The sequence below is a fragment of the Amyelois transitella genome, chromosome 12, assembly GCF_032362555.1.
Source record: "Amyelois transitella isolate CPQ chromosome 12, ilAmyTran1.1, whole genome shotgun sequence".
In the NCBI taxonomy this organism is placed as follows: Eukaryota; Metazoa; Arthropoda; class Insecta; order Lepidoptera; family Pyralidae; genus Amyelois; species Amyelois transitella.
The window spans coordinates 8,623,724-8,646,014 of NC_083515.1; the positions used below are offsets into that span (position 1 = coordinate 8,623,724).

Consider the following 22,291-nt stretch of genomic DNA (forward strand, 5'->3'; position numbering starts at 1 on the left):
AAATATTTTTTATAACACCTAATCAAAATTATATCGCAAGCTTTCATGTTTCATTACATACTTATATGCCCAAGTAGTGTTGAGATGCATCAGAATTACCCAAAACCCGCTCCTTTTAACAACGTTGCATTTCATTCGCCATGAACTTCGGTATCCCGAAATAGTTGATGACGTCGCCTCGCACCAGACTCACGGCGGGTGTGTCTGGTCTAATTATACTCTGATATTTTTGGACCACCGGCACTAGGTCACTCAACTACAGAAAGCAACAAACAGAGGAACTTGGCTCAATAGGCTAAGGTCGCCACGATGACAGGTGCATTCAATTCACTTTCATCGCTATTAATTTTAATAACAATAACAAAAATGTTATTTCGTTTATCTCTTAATTAGTCTCCCTTACTTTCTCTCACATAAAAATATACAGATATTAAAATACTAATTAATGATATCTAAAGCCAGATTTGCATTTAGTTCCATGTTTAATTCAACAATATTTGTCATAACCCTCGCGTTATCTACATTCCAAAATTTGCATCAAGCTGATCAATTCTACATTTTCATCAAATTTCCAATCTTTTATAATGGTTTGTTACACCGTTGCGTTGTAATAAAATCATGAAATGTTATTACTGCTTTATATGATAACATCTAAAAAGTCAATGACTGCAACTACAGACTGTTAGAAACTACAGTAAGTTTTAACAAATTATCTGCAAAGTGTCTATTAGTGTCAGTGACTGTCGAGAATGTTTGTACTGTTCTTTCACTTTTGAAGATAGTATGATAGAAACAAATTTCTCTCAACTCAACTATAAATCTATACCTAATAAAATCAGACTTTAAAAGGGAACAGGGAAAATTAAAATACCTTTTGTATACCGGTATATAAGTTATTTTTATTACAAATATTGGTTAGTAACTTTCATAAATAAAAATCTTTGTCAAAATTAAATTTACGTAATATGCATATTACGATACCTTACATCCTATTTAAATACTGTACTTAATTATAAATCACAAGCGTAATTTGAGCCGGCCTTTTAGGGGCTTGGTGCAGGGCATCATAACTTAGGTAAAGTCTTACTTGGCATTTAGAAGCACTTCCTGTGCACAATTGAGGGACCGGACTCATCGTATTCCTGTTTTGAGATCCACATTTGCTGGAAGGTGGAGAGGGACGCGAGGATCGATCCACCGATCCATACGGAGTACTTCCTCTCTGGGGGCGCGATGATCTTGATCTTCATCGTTGAGGGCGCGAGCGCTGTGATTTCCTTCTGCATACGGTCGGCGATTCCGGGGTACATGGTGGTACCGCCGGACAATACTGTGTTGGCGTACAAGTCCTTACGGATGTCGACATCGCACTTCATGATGGAGTTGTATGTCGTTTCGTGGATACCGTTGGCTTCCATACCCAAGAATGAGGGCTGGAAGAGAGCCTCTGGGCAACGGAACCTCTCGTTTCCGATGGTGATGACCTGTCCGTCGGGAAGTTCGTAGGACTTCTCGAGCGAGCTGCTGGAGGCGGCGGTGGCCATCTCCTGCTCGAAGTCGAGCGCGACATAGCACAGCTTCTCCTTGATGTCACGCACGATTTCTCGCTCGGCGGTGGTGGTGAACGAGTAACCACGCTCTGTGAGGATCTTCATTAGGTAGTCGGTGAGGTCACGGCCGGCCAAGTCCAGACGCAGGATGGCGTGTGGCAGAGCGTAACCCTCGTAGATGGGCACCGTGTGCGAGACACCGTCGCCGGAGTCCAGCACGATACCGGTGGTACGACCGGACGCGTACAGCGACAGCACGGCTTGGATGGCGACGTACATGGCGGGTGTGTTGAAGGTCTCGAACATGATCTGGGTCATCTTCTCTCTGAAACAGAACAACAACAATCAGTACGATCGCTTCTTGTGTCCCCAGTCAAGACGGGACTGAAAGATGTCCAATAGGAAGGAATTAGTCTAGAGGTGAACGTACCTGTTGGCCTTAGGGTTAAGAGGAGCCTCTGTGAGCAGCACGGGGTGCTCTTCGGGCGCGACACGGAGTTCATTGTAGAAGGTGTGATGCCAGATCTTCTCCATGTCGTCCCAGTTGGTGACGATGCCGTGTTCGATGGGGTATTTCAGGGTGAGGATACCTCTCTTGCTTTGGGCTTCGTCTCCGACGTAGGAGTCTTTTTGGCCCATACCGACCATCACGCCCTGGTGGCGGGGCCTGCCCACGATCGAGGGGAACACGGCGCGGGGAGCGTCGTCCCCGGCGAAACCGGCCTTGCACATACCGGATCCATTGTCCACTACCAACGCGGCAACTTCTTCGTCGCACATTGTGAATTAGTCTGAAATAATTAAAAGTGTTTTTAATCTTTCATGCTTTGTCTTCCAGAATCCTTGTTTATTTATTTTATTTAGTTCATATATCTATAAGGTATTTTTTTTATTGAACACCAAGACTTAACATAGTTTATGAAAAGTTTGTGCTAAGGCTACTAGGGACAAGAAAAAAAGAATGCAATTTTAAAATAAATAAAATAATTCATTCAATTTCTTGTGTACCTAGACGTAAAATCTGATATACAATTCCTTATATATGGTGCCGTTGCACTAGACACTAGGATAAAAATAGAACGAAGTCCTGAGAACTGCCATTTACTAACTGCACTATCGCACTTTTCACTGACCGGTTATGTAACTGGCGTTATGTAATAAAATCACACAAAATTCACAATTTAATTTAATTTCATCATCGATTGACGAAACCAACACTACCGTTATAAACTTTTAAGTCTCAACAGTGATTGTTGTTAATTAATTTTAAAAAGATGAATTATTACACAACGCATTTAAAAAAAAAATTTAAAAACTTACTGTTAAATAAAGTTAAAGACAAGTAAGTAACAAGTACGACTCCGCGCTGGTCCTCGCCACACTACTAAATGAGCGGCGGCACGTGAGGATAAACTATATAAAACGGGTCTTATCAGAGCTCGCACACCATCGGCTACAATATTCTCGGCCAATCGCTGAGCTGCCACAAGTTTTGTCACCATATATGGAGATGCGGCAAAACGCTACCTTATCGTGATAAAAAAAAGCATCGCCTTGATAACAGCCCGGCTTGATAATTGTAAGATCCAAATAATATGCGTACGTGTGAGTACTGGCGATAGCAACAGCTAAACTACACGTCATTGAATTCCAATCACGCGGTTCACGCCGGGTACAGTCGGTGTGAATAGTACAATATATAATTTTCCATCCCAACTAATGTTATAAATGCGAAAGTAAGTTTGTTTGTTTGTTACCTATTCGCGTGTGTAGGTATCTACTGAACCAATCTTCTTGAAATAGAAAGAAAGAAAGAAAAATCTTTATTTGGCGCAAGATGTAACATAACATTTTCATTCTTAAACATAGAAATAAAAATAAAAAAAAAATACATGATGCGACCAAAAGGGTTTCCACTCAGCATATGCATGTGTATGATGAAGTTACACAATGCGCTGATTTTCAGTGGAACCTAGTACGGAGGCTTTGCCATTCAATATGAAGGATACATATTAAAAATATCGACACAAAATAACAAGAAGACAGCAGTGCTAGGGAGTTAATATATGTTGAGTATGAGCGTGAGTGTAACTATGTTCTTATTGTTGAAGCAAGGTAGACAAAAGGTAGGCAGAAGGAAACTACAGAAAAATGCAAAGGGTATGTAAAGGTTTGCTGTTATGTGTTGGATTGAGATTGTATTAAGTAACTTTTCAGTTTATCTTCTGTATTGTGTTGTGGAAATATTAACCGAGTTGCAGTCCTCATTAGACATTGTGGGAACTGTAATTTTTGATAGAGATAGGTAGGTTTCTTTTTGCGCATAATTCCAAACAGAAGTGATCCAAGGTGGAGTGTTCGGCGATTTGACATGTTTAATATATCATTTTTATTTAAAAAAGGTGTAATGTGACATCTTCGCGGAATTTTAAAACAAAACCGAGTACATGCGTTCTGTATGCGCTGGATAATTTTCTTCGTACGCACTAGTAGACATTCCCCAATGACTGAATCTGCATAATTAAGTTTAGACAGGACAAGTGTTTCGCATAGTCTGACACGCATCTCTTTACTTAAAAATTCACGAATGCGGTATAAAACGCTAAGCCTGTAAAAACAATTAAATATCGCATTAATTAAAATTCTCTTGCAGTGATTCTTTTCTCTATCTAAGATAGCTGAAATCCAAGACGATTTATGCTTAGATTATTTTCAATTAAATGCAGAATTACTAATGGTTTTAACGTTGAGAAAAACAAGGTGAAAACTTAAAATGTAGACTTTGTACTCTTCAAGTTTTTTACATTTCTTGAAATCTTTACCTGAAAAAAAAAATCCGAACTTCCAAATTCAATGTCATCGTTTTCTTTTCTCTGCTTTCTGCTTTCTCTGTGAGTCGGCAGTTTTGCGCTAATTGCTCCCAGACGCCTGACATTAACCTAAATTCAATATTTAATTAGCTACATTTTATCTGTTTTACAGACTACAGAATAATAACCGTGAAACATCATTATAATTTAAACTTGGTAATCACGACTTAAGAAATCATCCTTTTTTAATAAATCGTAATTTTTATATGTAGGTAAGTATATAATTTTATTTCCAAGTAAAATTCAAAAATATTGTAATTAGTAAAATTTATATATAATCTGGTCAATTAGTCATAGCAATTATTTTAAATTATTTGTAAAATATCAAAAAACAAATATTTATTTTAACAACATATATATCACGATCGACATTAGGTGTTAATATTAAAGTTATTGTACCTCAAATTATCATACGTTCGTCTCTGTCGTTTCGTAGTGAAAAAATGATGTTTAATCAAAAGTGGTTTTACCACGGAGCATCATTTTAAACTTTGACATTGAAGCCATAAAATAGAAAAGAAAGGAAAAATAATGTAACGAGAAAAGCTATATATGTAAACGAAGGATAACAGAAGAGGGTGGCTATCGATCTATCATGATTCACGAATATTCTTTTAGGGGAAGTAAAGTTCAAGAATAAGGTAATAACAACGCCTTGCCGGACATTCCCTATGACAACATTGACGAGACGACATATAACGAGTTTGTTGACATGAACAGGTCTTCATGAATTGAGGAATTGTTACTGAAATTATGGATTAATAGTGATAGTACCTATTTATCCATAATGTATCTTTTACCTCAATCGTAAAAAAAACGTAACTTAGGTGCTCATAAAGCATCTAACGAAATTATTTTTATTTTGATGAGCGTTGTCTGTCAATCTTATTTTACAACCAGGCAGTGAGTTCAAGAATCTCTTAATTTATTAATGAACAGTAAATAAAGAAACGAAACGGTATGGCAACGGTGATATAAACTCGCTAAACACGTGGGTGTCAGAATCTGGTTTACAATGCCCGTCGTCTGTGTCTGTGTGACGCTCGGTTCAAATCACTGTTTTACAGTTATCCAAGTCGTAATACTAACATTTGATTTTTGTTTGCTATTTCTAAATCATTAAGTACCTAAAGAAAGATAATGATCCTGAATTTAAATTCATATTTCTTTATCGCCGTTCTTCAACAAAAATGTGTTAATTCAGAATGATATGATTTAAGTGCTTGAATACCACGATAGGTACTACTATCGACAATGCTGTAGTTCTAAAGTAAAATATAGATACTATACTTAGTTATCATGCATGTTATCCAAGCCTATAACTGATATAATTTGAAATTAAACGTTTAGTAAACACACCACGAAGTTGGAATTTTAAAGACCGACGATTTGCGTGCTGAATGAGGGAAAGTGAGGAATATTTGGTTCGTCTGGTCGTATTGATTAGGCCGCCCGCACTGGGCGCGGCATGGGGTGCATCCGATGACTCAGTCCTGTCTGCTGCGCTTTGCACCCTCGGTAATATGATCAAGAACACTATCACAAGAGTAAACTTGTAACTTTGAACACTTTTGTTGTATATTTGTGGTTTGCAGACGGGGGTAGTGATTTTGAATCACACTATATGACTCGGAAGTTTCTTTGGGTATTTGAGTGGTAACTGTGGTTAGTTTTAAAGTGAATTTGTTTTTAAGACGCAAACTGAACTGCAGATTTATAATAGCAGCCTACAACTATATAATTAAAATTTAAACCAGATAGTGTTTAAATTTTAAGAACCACAAATCCTATCCTACTACTATTATAAAGGCGAAAGTTTGTATGGATGTATGGATGTTTGTTACTCTTTCACGCAAAAACTACTGAACCGATTACCATGAAATTTGGTATGTAGGTAGCTGAAGACCCAGAATAACACATAGGCTACTTTTTATCCCAGAGTTCCCGCGGGATTGATAGGGTTTCCATGCGGACGAAGTCGCGGGCGGCCTCTAGTAATAAACATAAACATACAGCTAAAGTTGCACTTTCGTCAAAGTAGTTGGGTATATAATTTTTGTTGTCACTTTACTTCTTAGTTGTACAAATCGTTTTCTGATGTAAAATACTAAGTATTTCGACCGTCTGACGGAAACGGAACGGGAGGCAAACGATAAATAAGAATAGGTACGCCACTAGTATTTCCCCGCAGCTCCGTCCGCATAAAACTTTAAAGCTTGATTTTTCCGTTCCCGTGGGAATTTCGCAAAGCTGACCGAATAAATCTGTGAATATAAGAAAGTGCCGTATGGTTCCCGGCACTTTGGAATAGAACCACTCAATGTCTTTTATGGAGGTCGTTAAAGGCGTCAAGAGAATAGGCTAATAAACTTGTTTAGGCGATGGGCTGCCAAACTGTCACAATTACCAATCTTCTATTCGATTATAATCAAGAGTCTGGAGAAGGATATAGGGTAAGGTTTCATCCCGGTAAAACCTATGAAGTTCCCGTGGAATTTGCGAAAACCCTGTATTCTTTTGCAGGTGGCGCTAAGTTCGCGCGGACGAAGCTGCGGGTAAAAGCTAGTCAATTATTTTTCCTTTTCAAGGAATTTATGAATATTACTTGTGAGTCTCACAGATTTGTGTAACATATATGTTGAAGTACTTACATACGGATGTTTGACTCATATTATGTGATAGCTACCTATCAGTTTTAAGATGACTCACTCAATTGCTCGAAATATTGCATGACAATTCTTCTAATTTATTTAAGGAAATTACGCATTACACGTAAGTATAGAAAGCAATTTCTAAAAATTGATGATTTCCATCAACTGTACAATATTTGATTTGTACTTCTTTCCGCCTTGTACTTCTGTAACTGTAGCAATAACAGGCAAATAAAAATTAACGAAAATCATATTTCATTAGAACTTAGATTACACTTATCATTTAGCCTTGTAGAAAAAATAAATTATTCGGGTCTGATTAATTCTTAAAAGTATTTAATCTTATCCATCCATAAATAACGATTAGGTACCTACAGATTAATGCTCAATTTTTTTTACCTAACTTTTTATAATGTTTTTTATGTTAGTAACAACCACTCATAGGCCTTCTATTATAAATGCGATAGTTAGTTTGTTTGTTACCTCTTAACAAACCACAGAACCAAATCAAACCAAGTTTCAATTCTAAAATTGCTTGATAACTTATGCCATACTTAGTTTAAGTTAGCTTTTAGTAAATCCTACAGAAGCGGGACTTTTAGATCAACGCGTGTGGAGTGAAATTTTTTTTTTTTTTTTGCCCAAATCCATATAACATTAATCTATCTATTGTACGTTCAAAACGTCCTTATCTTCATTACGTCAGAACATTACACACATATTTACATTTATCGCAACGTTTCTGATAACAAGAGCACACTATTGCATACCATGCGAAGAGATCGATTTAAGTGTACTAGCTTCATTTACTTATTTATTCTTTACTGTAACATTTACAATTTGTTAAGTATGTACAAAAGACGGACTTAATGCTAATAGCATTATCTAACAGTCTACCATTGGGTTAAGCAGAGAACTTTTGTATGGGTGATATAACTATAAATAATGTATAATAAAATAATATATAGGTATACATAACATTACTACTATATTAAAAATACTATAAACCTATACTTTTATCAGTATGTATTATGCTTTAGTAAGTACTTAGTTCCACTTAAGAGAGCGCACCGTTTCTTTTTCCTCCTGGTCGTATTCCCGGTTACATCCTCACCTCTCTGGAGGGGTGCCTGGGATGCACTTTTTGAGTATGATCCTGAATTGGTTAAGCAGACTGCCTCTTTGACCTCCGTTACCTTTGTAGGGGAACCTAACGCATATTGAATTATGCTTATCATGAAAACTAAATGTGAATATCCTCCCAAACTTGAAACGATCTCCATTTAAAGTTCCTTTATCATCAGGTCACTGGTTTCAGCTTTGAAAAAGTCGGTCTATCCCTAGTCTCATGTGGCACTTCATATAATCTTATTTTTTATGGGAGATAACGTTACAAAGAGTTTAAATGTAAAATGAAGCGGCAATATAAAAAAAGTATACTTTTTACGAAACTTAACATTCAATTTTCGAATGCTCTGAGGTTTTTATCGAGAGAGGAAAAAAACCAAGATTAAATTGAGATTCAAAGACTGTTTAGCGCCATTATTTTATACAGCGGATGTGTTTCCACGCATAGTAATGTGTCCTTGTTGCTCTGTGTTCATTGACTGCTGTCTGCTGGACAATTTTAACCTCCGAAGCAAAAAGAGTTATGATATTAAGTACACACTTACATTTATTTTATTATAGTACATAGTACATATTTCGCTGGGGATTCACTGAGCTAACGACTATCTAAAATAGCGTAGTATTTAGCACTACATTCAGCTTGCGGGGCTTTATGATGGAATTGGAAATGAGTCCCAATTTTACAAGCTGTGCGAACAATGGGTTTTCTACCAATCTAGAATACAACAACAAGCATTCTGTTACTTTTTTGCCTCATATGGTTTACGATTACACACACTTGACAATGCTTTACATCATCAACATTTGATACGCACGATCTCTGGCATATCATCAAGACTGTTACAGGTAGTAAACCATGTACCTACACAGTACGTAAAAGATACAAAAACAGACTCACCCATAATAAATAATACATACATTCAATACAAAAATTACGCCTTTATATAACAACAGTCACGAAAAGACGGTAACGGCACGAAAAATCTCAAGTTGGACAATTCGAATTTTACAAACTCACCCCTAAAGAATACAATGTTTATGAAGATTTCAGTTTTAAACAGGTTATAAAGAAAATTGTGTCTTAAAATTAAAGTTAGGTATGATAAGTCCCACAAACACATCACTAGTTAACAAGTAGCGAGGAGGGAGAGGACGTCATGAATTGTATCATTATACCCAAGCAATACAACTGGATTCCTCTGGTTTTCAGCAATTTGGACCGTGGTAGAATCGTACCCCTCATTGACTTTCATAGATAGATGAGTATGACTCATCCTTAGGGCCCATCATAGCCTGATTCTGGTTAGTAATAATAGGTGCCAAAAAATTTAACTCATGGTAATTCCACGAGTACCTAATATATGATGCGATACAGTTCCCACGTTATACAGTTCCTATCATTTTTAGCGATTTTATCTTCTAATGAAATAGGTATTTCTTTCATCAGACCACGATCAAGATCTTTCGTCTTTCTTTTACTGAAATGTTGGGCAATTAAGATACACTAGTTAATATACGATACCTATTAAAAATAGAGCATTGAGATGCCGAAGATTCGGAGAGTGTTGGTTCTGTCAAACCCATAAGGGTTCTGATCACAGAGCACAGATCGTGATAACATGTGAGATTCCGAATAATCTTAATAAAAATCGCCTTCCATGTCGTCATCATTAATCACTGCGAGGCTTGGCCTATTTCTAGATCGCCTTCAGCCTCCAATTAAAGCAGTTAACCGCTAAAGGTTGTTCAGAAACCTTAAAAGGCTTAGGCGGCGCATGCGCAGTGGACAGCCACCAACCTGACCTTTTTTGGTGGTAACTTCAAACCTTGGCGCCTTATTCGGGTGACATCTAAGTTGGCAAGAGAGATGCATTGTTATTGCAACTGGCTTTACTCTACGACCTTAACTTTTTCAAGAAGAGAAAGAAATTGACAAAATCGTCTCGGTAATTTTTTTTATTACTTACATGTTGTTTTTTTGTAACATGGGTTGTTTTTTTTTTCAATTTCGTCTCAGAAGAAACAAGTATAGACCTTGTCTTTCCCAGGCATGGTCGGTCAGCCTTAATGGAACCAAAACGAGCATGACACTTTATTCTACTGGCGTAAGTCCTTGTATGGCACCTTTGCAAGTAAAAATATTCTTTGGTACGTTGCTGTGGTAAGATTTGAACCTATGGGTCATCGCGGACGCTTAACATACATAGGTTTCGGCCACCTTAAGGGTTCGCCCACCGACCCTCTTTACTCAAGAAATTGTGGCATAGAAAATTGTATGTTGTTTAACTACACCACATCAATGAGGACATGAAAAACAGTCATATCCAAGCCACGAACAGACCATCTGGCGGAAGGAAGGAAACGTGTGTCGTGTCAAGGCGAACGTCGCACGACCGCGAATGTTTTTGCCTTTTATGAATTTTAATTATGGCACGACTTGACAATAAACTGTCTGGTGGTAAACAGGAATGTGGTCTACTTAGTCATAGAAAATAAATGTCTTTAGACCTCTTGCTTGATTATCGTAAACAAAACCGGTTTTTCTAAATGTGAAAAGGTGGAGATGATCGTTCTTTCGTTAAAACATACCTACATATGGTCACGTCTATATCCCTTGCGGGGTAGACAGAGCCAACAGTCTTGAAGACTGAATGGCCACGTTCAACTATTTGGGCTTAATGATAGAACTGAGATTCAAATAGTAACAAGTTGCTAGCCCATTGCCTAGAAAAGAATCCCAAGTTTGTAAGCCTATCTCTTAGTCGCTCTATACAACATCCATGGGAAAGAGATGGAGTGGTCCTATTCTTTTTTGTATTGGTGCCGGGAACCAGACGGCGGTCTTTCGTTAAAAATCATTATTAACAAGATGGGTCTAAAAAAAAGATCAATTTGAAATCTCTAAGATAGTGACGTGTGAAGTGTGAAAGGATAGTGAAATAGAAAGTAGTTAGGTGAACCAAAAATAAGGGTTAGTCAAGAAATTAAGAAAAAAATGAGGTACATTCCTGTCCTGTCTTCTAATCTACATAGGCACATTTTCTTACGCTTATTTTGAAGTTTTGGCCCAACGAAGACTACAATGACTTGACAAACGTTTTGAAATCATGCTAACATGGTCCAAATTAGTTGCAAAGTATATGGACTTGGCCCCAATATAACGTCGCCTTGCGAAACGCCCCAAATATGTAGGTCTCGTGGGCTGACAGATTGGTAACCGTTCAACAACGAATTGTTTGAAAAACTTTAACGAAACGAAGTCTATATTCTCTTAGTAATGAAAGAGTCTTAGATAAGTCCTCTCTATGAAGAGGACTCCGGGAACTCAATGGTATTAGGGATAGACGGGGGTTGCGCCTTTGACCACGTTCCTAAATTTGGTAAGTCATAAGTCTGTAGGTATTATTAAACTACCATTTCAACTGTCTATGACTATAAATAAAGTAATAACAGCGGCTTTCTTTGGCTAATAGCGAATAGAATCACGCGTAACAAGTAGTTTTATCGAAATAATTCGAGGAAAACGACGTTATTAAAAGTAATCAGCTTTTGTACATTGAGCGGAGAGATATGTTGGAAATATGTAGCTAGCAATAATTACTCTCTCTACTTTCCTCCATTATTGGAGAGCGAAGAGTTTCCATCGTATGAAGAGCGCGCGACTTCAGGTTTCAAAAGGATACTTAGATAGATAAAACAGTTTGTTGCGCGCTAAGAGTAAAACCATACCTACAATAACAATGCAAAAGAGAGAGAGATGGTACAAATACTACATATAAGCACGTCTATATTCCTTGCGAAGTAGTCAAGAGCCAACAGTCTCAAAAGGACCAATATGCCACGCTCAGCTGTTTGGCTTAACAGTATCAACAGTTTGCGCCTTCAGACATGAAATATTTTTTAGGCATTGATAATACTAACGTTGGGTTATACCAACTCATATGAAACTAATACAGACATAAAAAAAAAAAAAACAATACATAAGGCCGCATCATCCCCCAGCCCCGTTGGCGAAGGTAAAATATTTTACTCTATGTCCACACTCTAGGTATTGAAACAATAGACAATACTCTATGCTGGAGACATTTCTTCGACAGCGCACGAGACGCCCCACATTTTCCAATCCAAGTTGTTCTGATCCCACGCTAGTTGGAGCACACAAAAAATTTACAATACTACTTAGTTACAATACAGGTTTCCATTGCAGGGGAAAAACTGCTTTTAAATATGTCAGTGTACCACCTAAGAATTTGAAGTACTAACTTGGGAATGTTTGTATTTAGGAATTGATTAATTAAGTATAAATCCTTGAAGTCCTTCAGTTTCAAACAGAAATCATCCCTCCCTCATAATATTAAAAGGCAATTAAAAATCGTGTGAGCGTTATATTATTATGCAAACATCATGTACCAATCGGATTCATATTCTTTATAGGTACTGTAGAAGTAAACCTAAACAAAATCAAATACTGATACCAAATTTAGCATCTTAGTATCTTTTATCAGTTAGATAACGGCTACTTCCAAAAAATCAAAGTGTCTTTAACCTTGTATTCTGGGTGTACTAAACAATTATAAACCTTATATTAAAGGATCGAAGGATCAAACATGTCTTTAGTGGATTCCCGCCAGAATTGTGACTTCCGAACACGGTTATCATCCGTTTGATTCGATATTTGAAATTCAAAGCACAACGGACTTAGTTGGGTTGGGCTGGGCTGGCAAACAACATTTCGATTTTAAATTGATTCCAACACAAAGCGTGATTTATTTACACAACATTTTTATAATCCTTCATACACTTTACTTATGAAAAAGGAAATAGGTACAATGTTAGGTGGATTGAGTGCATCAAATCGCAAGATACATATTAAGATTTCTATGACTAACTGTCCTGAGGTATATTCTACATATATCATGTTTATGTTAAGGAACCTGAAAAAAAATCTTTCTAATGTTTTATAAAATTTTGTCGCCAGTTAAATGTTTGCCTGTGATAGGTACCTAATACAAGAATGAGATAAACATTTTTAAATCTTAACATGAATGTTAAATAAGTAGATTTTTTTTTTAATTGACCTACCGATAATGAATTAATCATTGCTATATTTATACTCGTAAACAACATATTGGGATGACACAACTTATCTAATAATATTTATGATATGCAACATCTTCTTTTTTCCCCTTTTACTTAGTTTCTAATTTATTAAATTATAAAATAATTATTTAATCATAACGAGTTCTAATGGTGAAAGTGTTATGTATAATAAGATATTACCAATCAGTTCATTACCGTCACAAAACTGCATAAATTCATATTGATCAGAATTTACTTCCTCGTCGAAATATTCATAAAGGGTCATCTTTATTAAATAAATAATCATTTAAATATGACGAGATTTCTATTGATTTGCTATATAAGTTTTCCTTCTCCGGGCGTTCCCGTAAGTTATCCTGAATATACCTTTAATAAATAAACTACTTGATTTGAGATTTCCATTAATTTTTCTGCAATCACGAGTATTCAGTCGTACATACCACAAAGGCAGAACGTGGCCTTCTTTTCAGGACTGTTGGTTCTGTTTACCCCGCAAGTGATATAAACGTAACTAAGTATATGTATACCTACACATGTCACGTCATCACAAGTGTCAATCACAGAACAAAGAGATTGCACATCAATTGTCACAAAGTAGGCCATTTTAGCTTTTGGGATTCAGGTGTAGTGATTTTTACTACCCCATACCGTAGACAGATCCATAAATAAATAGATTCATGTTAATGTCTGGAGCACTAAGATTAATATTGTTCCGTGGTCTGGAGTTGAAAAATAACAATGACTTCATCACGAACAGACAAACAAGCCGGCAACCCTGCCAAACGAGATTCAAGATCGAAGATACGGTGACCTTCGACGCGACCGTTGAAACCTCCACGCTACAATTATCAACGTCATGATTACATCACGCCACTAACATTTATAACCGTCGGGAGTATGACGTCGACTGCTGATTAGTCTTCTTGACATAGGTATTATCACAGATGGAAACGTGAAGGGAGGCTCATCATAATATACTACTCTGTCAAGAAAGTAGCAGGAAAAGATCAATAATACACAAACTGTTTGTTATTCATCCAAATTTATTTTATCACCTTCAAAATATGCTCCTTTAGAAACGATACACTTACGCCAACGAATAATCCAATTATCAAAACATTTTTTAAACGCTGTTTCCGGAATTCAGGTCACTTCTCGCCGCGAATTCTCTTTTATGTCTTCTACCGATTGAAAACGGGTGCCACGAAGTGGTAATTTGAGTTTAGGAAAAAGAAAAAAGTCGGCTGGAGCCATATCTGGTGAATATGGTGGTTGCTCGATGGTATTTGTTGAGTGTTTGGTTAAAAATTCGTTCACAATGATGGCATTGTGCGAAGGTGCATTATCATGGTGCAAAATCCAAGAATTTTCTTTCCACAAATCTGGCCTTTTTCGTCGGATTTGCTCTCTTAAACGCCGCATAACACTCAAATAATATTCCTTATTTACCGTTTGACCTTCCGGCAAGAATTCCGAGTGCACAACACCGCGATAGTCAAAGAAAACAGTCAACATGACTTTGACTTTTGAACGACTTTGGCGTGGTTTTTTCGGTTTCGGTTCAGTTGGAAGGCGCCACTCCGAAGCTTGTTGACTAGTTTGCATGTCAAACTCGTAAACCCACGTCTCGTCACCAGTAACAATGCGTTTCATGAATGTTGGGTCGGAATTGACTCGTTCTAGCATGTCCTCAGAGACTCTCATGCGATTGAGTTTTTGAAAAAAATTCAGGTCTTTTGGGACTAGCCGAGCGGCTACATGTTTCATACCCAAATTATTAGTTAAAATAGTACGGATCGACTCGTGAGATACAGAAAGTTCGGTGGCTATCTCTCTCAAAGTTGAATGAGGATTTTCAGTCACTATTTCCTTCACTTTTGCGATGTTAACTTCAGTTGCAGACGTTGATGGCCTACCAGAGCGAGGCAAATCTTCCATCACATCTCGACCGCTTTTGAACGCTTTGTACCACTCATAAGCACGAGTTTTTGATAAAGTCGATTCACCGTAAGCCTTCTGTAACATTTTCAGTGACTCCGAACACGATATTCCATTGGCAATGCAAAATTTAAGACAAACTCTTTGTTCGATGTTTTTATCCATTATGAAATTAGCAATACACACTAGATATGATATAACTAAAAATAGCACTGTATTTAATGTAAACAACAGATGCAACTCAAACTCCGCGCCAAAATGGAAAACAGTTGTGCCAATCTAACAACAACAAAAAAAACAAAAATTTGAATTTGGAACCATAAATAAATAATCCATTCCCGATACTTTTCTGACTGAATGTATAACGCATTCATCTATACCAGCCATACTCAACCTTTTTTTTACTAGGGCCAAAAAACGTTTCGGTCATGGGATCCCGGGCCGCAAGCGAGAAATTATTAGGTCATAAATAAAATATAAATCAAAGGTAACGATATATTTACTTTATTGATGAGAAGAAAATTGAAAACACTATATTTTAATGCGATATTTGATACTGTGAACACTTTTTCACAATTTTATCAAGATCTGGCTTCTTGCTACATGCTACTCTTATTACATCATCCAGGTGAGAATCTGTGAGTTTATTTCTGTATACCTACATTCTTTGTATATTTCATTTTAGAAAAAGAAGATTCGCACACATACGTAGACCCAAAGAATGTTAGTAAGATATGAGCACATCTTTGTACGTTTTTATATTTTTGGGGAACAATGCTCCAAAACTCGACATATTCTCTGTTCTCCCTTTTTTCTTTAAACACGACTTCTAGATTGGTGTCGTTTTTAAAATCAATAAATTCATCGAACAATTCCGCGTAATTACAACTTAAAACTGAAGCCAACTCTGTGATGGTAGTTGTTTCTAAGTGCCATGGATTTTCTATAAGCAACAAACATTTTTTTATTTTTCTTAGATCTTGGAACCTTTTTTGTAATTCGTTTATTAGAGCAGTTATAAAATTTGAAATTATAGTGCAGTTTTTTTCCGAAATGTTGATACCATCTTCTGTAGTTTTAATAACAGTTGGAAAATTGTGCAGCTGTTTGTTCTGGATTTCTGTGTGATAAATACTTAGCTTTTCCTCAAATGCAAACACTTTATTTGACATATTAGAAACTATGTTATCTTCACCTTGTAAGTTCCGATTGAGATTGTTCAGTTTTTCCGTAATATCGCATAGAAAAGCTAAAAGACACCACCATCCATCATTTTGTGATTCAGGGTACACTTTATTATTTTGGTCTAAAAACAGTATTATTTCATTGCGTAATGAGAAAAACCTTTCCAAAACTTTACCTCTACTAAGCCATCGCACCGAGGTATGTAAAATTACGTCATTATGCTCACTTCCCAGTTCTTGTAGAAGGCTTTTAAATCTTCTGTGGTTAAATTCTCTTGCTCGTATAAAATTGACAATATTTATAACGGTCTTCATTACAGCTTCTAACTCTGGATTTGCAGCACGCGCCGCCAAGTTTTCTTGATGTATAATGCAGTGAAATGTTATTAAATTGGACAAATTGTATTTTTTCTTAAATAACGAAATAAATCCATTTTCGAATCCAGTCATCGAAGGACAACCATCTGTACATACACACACGGTTTTTTGTATGTCAATTTCATTTTGTTCTAAAAAATTACAAATAGTATCAAGGTAATCTGTGCCTCGCGTTTGACCTTTCATTGGCAGGAGTTTCAAAAAATTTTCATGAATTAAATTGTTATCTGAACAATATCTAACAAACACCGAGCATTGCGATGTTGATGAAATGTCGGTGCTGGAATCGAATGCCAAACTAAAAAACTTGCACTTTCTTAGGTTGTCTAATATCTCATCACCAATAAATTTAGAAATGTCTTCGATTCGCCTCACACAGGTTGAATCCGAAAGCTGTAGTTTTTTTATATCAGAAAGTATTTGTTTCTTGTTACTGTATTTATCAAAAAGTATATCAGCAGTACTAACAAAGCATTCCTTTATGATTTCTGCGTCGGTAAATGGTTTCATATGCTTACCAAGAATGTAACAAATTTCATATGACGCCTTGGTTACCGCTGAGTCCTGTGATATTGCCACGGTCATTGACTTTTGTTCTTGATACAAGGACTTCTTTAAAAAAATCAATTTCTCATTTCTCAAAGCCGACCCAGGTGAAAACGTTTCGTCGAAAGATTTATGTTTTGTGGTAAAATGACGCGAAATATTGTATTTCTTCAATATAATACTGTCACGACATATCAAACAAGTAGCTGCATTGTTTTTGTTCGGTACAACAAAATAATCTGTTTCCCACTCATCTTGAAACAATCTATTTTCACTTGTTATTTTTCTTTTATACTTTGATGACACTCCTGACATTATGTAGAAAATGCAACAACAGTTTGCACTAAATAACAACAATTACTTGCAATTATTAAGAGAGATTAGATATGTGAAAGACATGTAAAAACTCAAACTCAAAACAAGTTACGACCGACTGGCAAACAAAGCACTTAGGTTCGTAGGGGATTCCCGGCCTGCGTTCACTCGCGCAACCATAGACTACAATAATAGGCTACGTTCAATTTTTGTTCCGAATCACTCGTTCTCTGATAGGCGCGAAATTTAAAATAGAATGGAGCATAGAAACTTCAAGTGGGCCAATCAAAAAGGCCCGGCGGGCCGCATGCGGCCCGTGGGCCGCAGGTTGAGTATAGCTGATCTATACTAATGTTATAAAGCTGAAGAGTTTGTTTGTACGCGCTAATCTCAAGAACTACTGGTTCGAATTGAAAAATTCTTTTTGTGTTTAATAGACCATTTATGAGGAAGGCTTTAGGCTATATAACATCACGCTGCAACTATAAGGAGCAAAGAAATAATGGAATATGTGAAAAAAATCGGGAAAAATCCTTGAGGGCTTCAATGATGCCCAAAATAACTATTCCACGCGGACGAAGTCGCGGGCACAGCTAGTAATATATAACGCCAGAACATGGTGTCTGAGATGGCAACAATACAAACATCTTTCCTCTCATCGACTATGACCAGTCTTATAGAAGTATCTCACTTATGAGAAAGGAGAATAAGGGAAGGCCAGTCTTTAATCAATGACCAAAGTGCAGTGCATACTTTTTGGTGGAAAAAGTGATTTGTAGGGGGCTTATGGCTGAAGGATAGCACCTGCCTTTTGCACCATATAGAAAGCCGGCATTTGGTTCGAGTTATATTCTTTCTGGGTACCTACCTAACAGTAGGAAAGTATGCAAATTCGAGATAAGATTCGAGTCGAGAGACTTCTGGTTCCCATTTTAAGAAAATCACGTTATCCTTTCGTGCTTCCTACCTTTTATTACTTGCAATAATGACGCCTAAAAATAGGTTCTTACCTATTCAAGAAAAACATGCGAGTAATTTGTTTATCATGATGATAATAATTCGCGGTAACTTTGATAGTAACGTAAAATAGGTATAATTTTGATGAATAATAATAAATTTACTTGAAAGCCCTTGTAAGTCATAGATTTTACAAACAACCAAATTTACAGAAAAATATTAGTACCTAATTGGGAATACAAGTTGAAGAAATATATGTAAAAAAGTTCAATAAAAACGATGGAACGAAAAAACAGAAAACTTACACCAAAAGTCCTACAATCTAAAAATCCAGTTTAAGCTCAGAGTGCAACTGTTATATTTTCCCATCTCACAATTGTTACATACATCCGATTAACCGTATGTTTCGGTTCTCATTAACTGTGAAAGTGTGGTGAACATAGAAAGTGATGATACATAGATCTCGCCGCATTTATCATACACATTTGCGGAAGGTTATTAACCCCGCTCGAAGTTAAGATGTCTCAAAATGTTTTAATTATTACGACGTGCCTTGCGGTTTACTTGTTCTCGCTCAGTGCTGCGTGGTTATGGAGTCCTTACTCTGGTCTTTTTGAAAATCGAAATGAAATACTTTTAAGTACATATTAACCACAACCATGATAAAAACTAGCTTATGTTTTCCTGTAAATAAGGTCACGTAGTGATATGAAACCCTTTGACCTGAGAACCCCATTAGAGATACCCGATGTAGGTACCTATATTATCCAAAACATACATACATACATACATATAATCACGTCTCTATCCCTTGCGGGGTAGACAGAGCCAACAGTATATTATCCAAAACTTCATAATAAAAATCGCTTTCCCCTATTCAGATACAAATAATGGTATATTGCTTATTTAGTTGTGTATACGGTGTATCAGTTCGTACTGTGGTGTATCGTACGGTGGGTACACCCATATGTATTCATAAGTCCCTTCTGAAAATTAATGAAAGCTACCAGTGGCAATTTGTCACAGACGGATAGATATCGATGACCCTAAAATTAGGTTATTTGGATCACGCCTATTCCCACGCCTTTTTATGACAATAGAAGGTGCGGCATGTTTTATGAGCTTGTAATAAAATGGAGGAGATTTTCAGCTCCTGTCTGTTCCGCTGATATAGCAAGCTTTTAGTTTTTTAATCAGATTACACTGCCATGATAGTCCTCGATTCAGAGTGTCCGTGGTCGAATCGGTAAGATGCACAGTTAAAACGCGTGTTACGCATAAAAGCACCGGTTCGAATCCCCCCGCTGCCATGTACCAATGACTACTTTCAAAATTATGTACATTTGTTTGAATACTAACCGATGCTCTTACGGTGAAGAAACCTGCACATTCAGGCAACTAGGTGTGAAACCATATGATCCAATACGGGTTAAGTTCCCCTGGAAAGTTTGCGGAGGTCAGATGGGAGTCGGTACGTGTAAAAACATGACTCGCACAATCCAGGATGGTCAAGGGCTTACCCCGGGCTCATCTCCAGAGTTGTGAGGATGCAACCGGGACTATAGTCGCAAGAAGAAGATAGTCCCCAATTTGAAAATATTCACTCAATCCTGGGATGTCTTGTTGTGGTTCTTTGATAAAATGTAATATCAGCAAACGACCTCTGCCCTTCTTTGTTTTCCGGGAATTGTGATCAACATTTATGTATGTAAGTATGAACTTCATTTGGCTCTTAATTTCTTGGCCATATCCAGTAGCTTCGGCAGCCATATTAGGAGAATTCTAGCACCAGCCAACGAAGCATGGGTTAATGGGCCGATGCGTCGCGTTCAAAATTAGGGTTGATATTAAAAAAAGTTCTTAGCAAATAATATAATGAGAAAATGTTTATCTGTTTGCCCGTTCTTCGAGCTTAATTTTCTTGGTCAATATTCATAAAATTAGCATAGATAAGGTGCACAGTGAAAGGGACATTATGGTATCGTTTTAATTATGTTACTGCTGTTCCCGTGGGTTTATTGGGGTTTACATAATAAATAAAATGATATGTAACTGATCTTCGTTCCTGATTTGTTTGTTCCTCTGTCACCATTATAAGTTCTAAATGCTTTAACAGATATAAGTATGTTATGTGAATCTCGTAGCCATTCCAGATTCTCGGTTACCATACGTACCTACATAAATATAGTCACCTCTATATCCTTTGCGGAGTTTGAAAAGCCAACAGTTCAGCTGTATGGCAAAATGACCCCCACCGCTTACAAGAAGAATCCCAAGTTTATAAGCCTTTCCCTTAGTAGCTCCGTCTCAGTCCCACGGATGTCGTAGAGGCGACTACGGGATAGCCTTATGAACTTGTGATTCTACTTTTAGGCGATGGGCTAGCAACCTGTCTCTATTTGAATCTCAATTCTATCATTAAGCCAAACAGCTGAACGTGGCCTATCAGTCTTTTCAAGACTGTTGTGTCTACGCCACAAGGGATATAGACGAGATTGTATGTATATATGTCTTATTTGGTCAAACAGACTATGGTTGTCGAGAGCTGTTCTCAATTCCCATATACAGCTTGTAATGAGACGTTGCAAGTCAGCTTTATATAGCTCATAAGCGACCAACAGCGGACCTTATATGGTGTAGTAAGTCTAGTCAAGAGTTCTACCTTTTGAGGAATTTGCTAAAGAGACATTATGCAAAAAGAATTACGCAGACATCTCTACGCCACAAGACATATCAACCAATCACGCGACGCCATCAGCCAATATCAGCGATGCTACATCAAAATTTCCACGGATCAAAGCATATGCCGTGTGGTTCCCGGCACTATTACAAAAAAGAATAGGACCACTCCATCTCTTTCCCATGGATGTCGTAAAAGGCGACTAAGGGATAGGCTTATAAACTTAGGATTCCTCTTTTAGGCGATGGGCTAGCAACCTGTCACTATTTGAATCTCGGTTCTATCATTAAGCCAAATAGCTGAACGTGGCCATTCAGTCTTTTCAAGACTGTTGGCTCTGTCTACCCCGCAAGGGATATAGACGTGATCATATGTATGTATGTATGTATGTATCAAAGCATATAAACAACCTCAGACTCAACATCTTCGGAGCCGCGATTCCCCAGGCATAACACTTAGCTTGGCGGAAAATCTTCCATTTATGGCAGTTGCGTCCGAATCATCGATCTAGTAACAAAGATAAACGTACTTACACTTGCTTCACTTCTCGAGCAGTTTTTAAAATAAAATAAAATACAATCAAAGGATAAGTAGTTGCCGCGTGGTCCCCGGCACCAATACAAAAAATAATAGGACAAAAAGTAAAAGGCGACTAAGGGATAGGCTTACAAACTTGGGATTCTTTTTTAGGCGATGGACTAGCAACCTATCACTATTTGAATCTCAATTCTATCATTAAGCCAAATAGCTGAACGTGGTCATTCAGTCTTTTTAAGACTGTTGGCTCTGTCTACCCCGCAAGGGACATAGACGTGACCATATGTATGTAATGATAAGTAGTTCAAATTAATGAAATACAGTGTAGGACAATAGGCCTTCAAAGAATTCCATTTCCTAAGAATTTAGACTAGATAACTTTTAAGCAATCTGCATGCTAATCAAATTCTTACACTAGATCCAGCGAGCGGTTTGAGCTGTATTTATGTCAGGCAGC

General features: G+C 37.1%; 2 protein-coding genes across 2 annotated transcripts; both read right to left on the reverse strand.

Moving 5' to 3' along the window:
- Positions 1–872: 872 nt before the first annotated feature.
- On the reverse strand, positions 873–3,028 carry LOC106141897 (actin, cytoplasmic A3a). Its single transcript, XM_013343535.2, has 3 exons — positions 2,871–3,028; positions 1,981–2,341; positions 873–1,875 (listed from the first exon to the last, which is right to left on the reverse strand). Exons 2-3 carry the CDS (start codon positions 2,328–2,330, stop codon positions 1,095–1,097), a joined length of 1,131 nt encoding a protein of 376 aa, XP_013198989.1. The 5' UTR covers positions 2,331–2,341; positions 2,871–3,028; the 3' UTR covers positions 873–1,094.
- Positions 3,029–15,097: 12,069 nt separating this feature from the next.
- On the reverse strand, positions 15,098–17,990 carry LOC132902355 (general transcription factor II-I repeat domain-containing protein 2-like). The gene is made up of 2 exons (XM_060947048.1): positions 17,318–17,990; positions 15,098–16,930 (listed from the first exon to the last, which is right to left on the reverse strand). The coding sequence occupies exons 1-2, from the start codon at positions 17,658–17,660 to the stop codon at positions 15,882–15,884; spliced, it is 1,392 nt and encodes a 463-aa protein (XP_060803031.1). The 5' UTR covers positions 17,661–17,990; the 3' UTR covers positions 15,098–15,881.
- Between the last annotated feature and the right edge of the window lie 4,301 nt (positions 17,991–22,291).

Bases quoted from the DNA above. Each gene is read 5' to 3' on its own strand.
- LOC132902355 (XM_060947048.1), bottom strand. From the start codon at position 17,660: ATGTCAGGAGTGTCATCAAAGTATAAAAGAAAAATAACAAGTGAAAAT. The intron at 16,931-17,317 runs GTAAGCATATGA...GTAATTTTTTAG, and splicing joins TGAAATTTGTTACATTCTTG to AACAAAATGAAATTGACATA.
- LOC106141897 (XM_013343535.2), bottom strand. From the start codon at position 2,330: ATGTGCGACGAAGAAGTTGCCGCGTTGGTAGTGGACAATGGATCCGGT. The intron at 1,876-1,980 runs GTACGTTCACCT...GTTCTGTTTCAG, and splicing joins CTTAACCCTAAGGCCAACAG to AGAGAAGATGACCCAGATCA.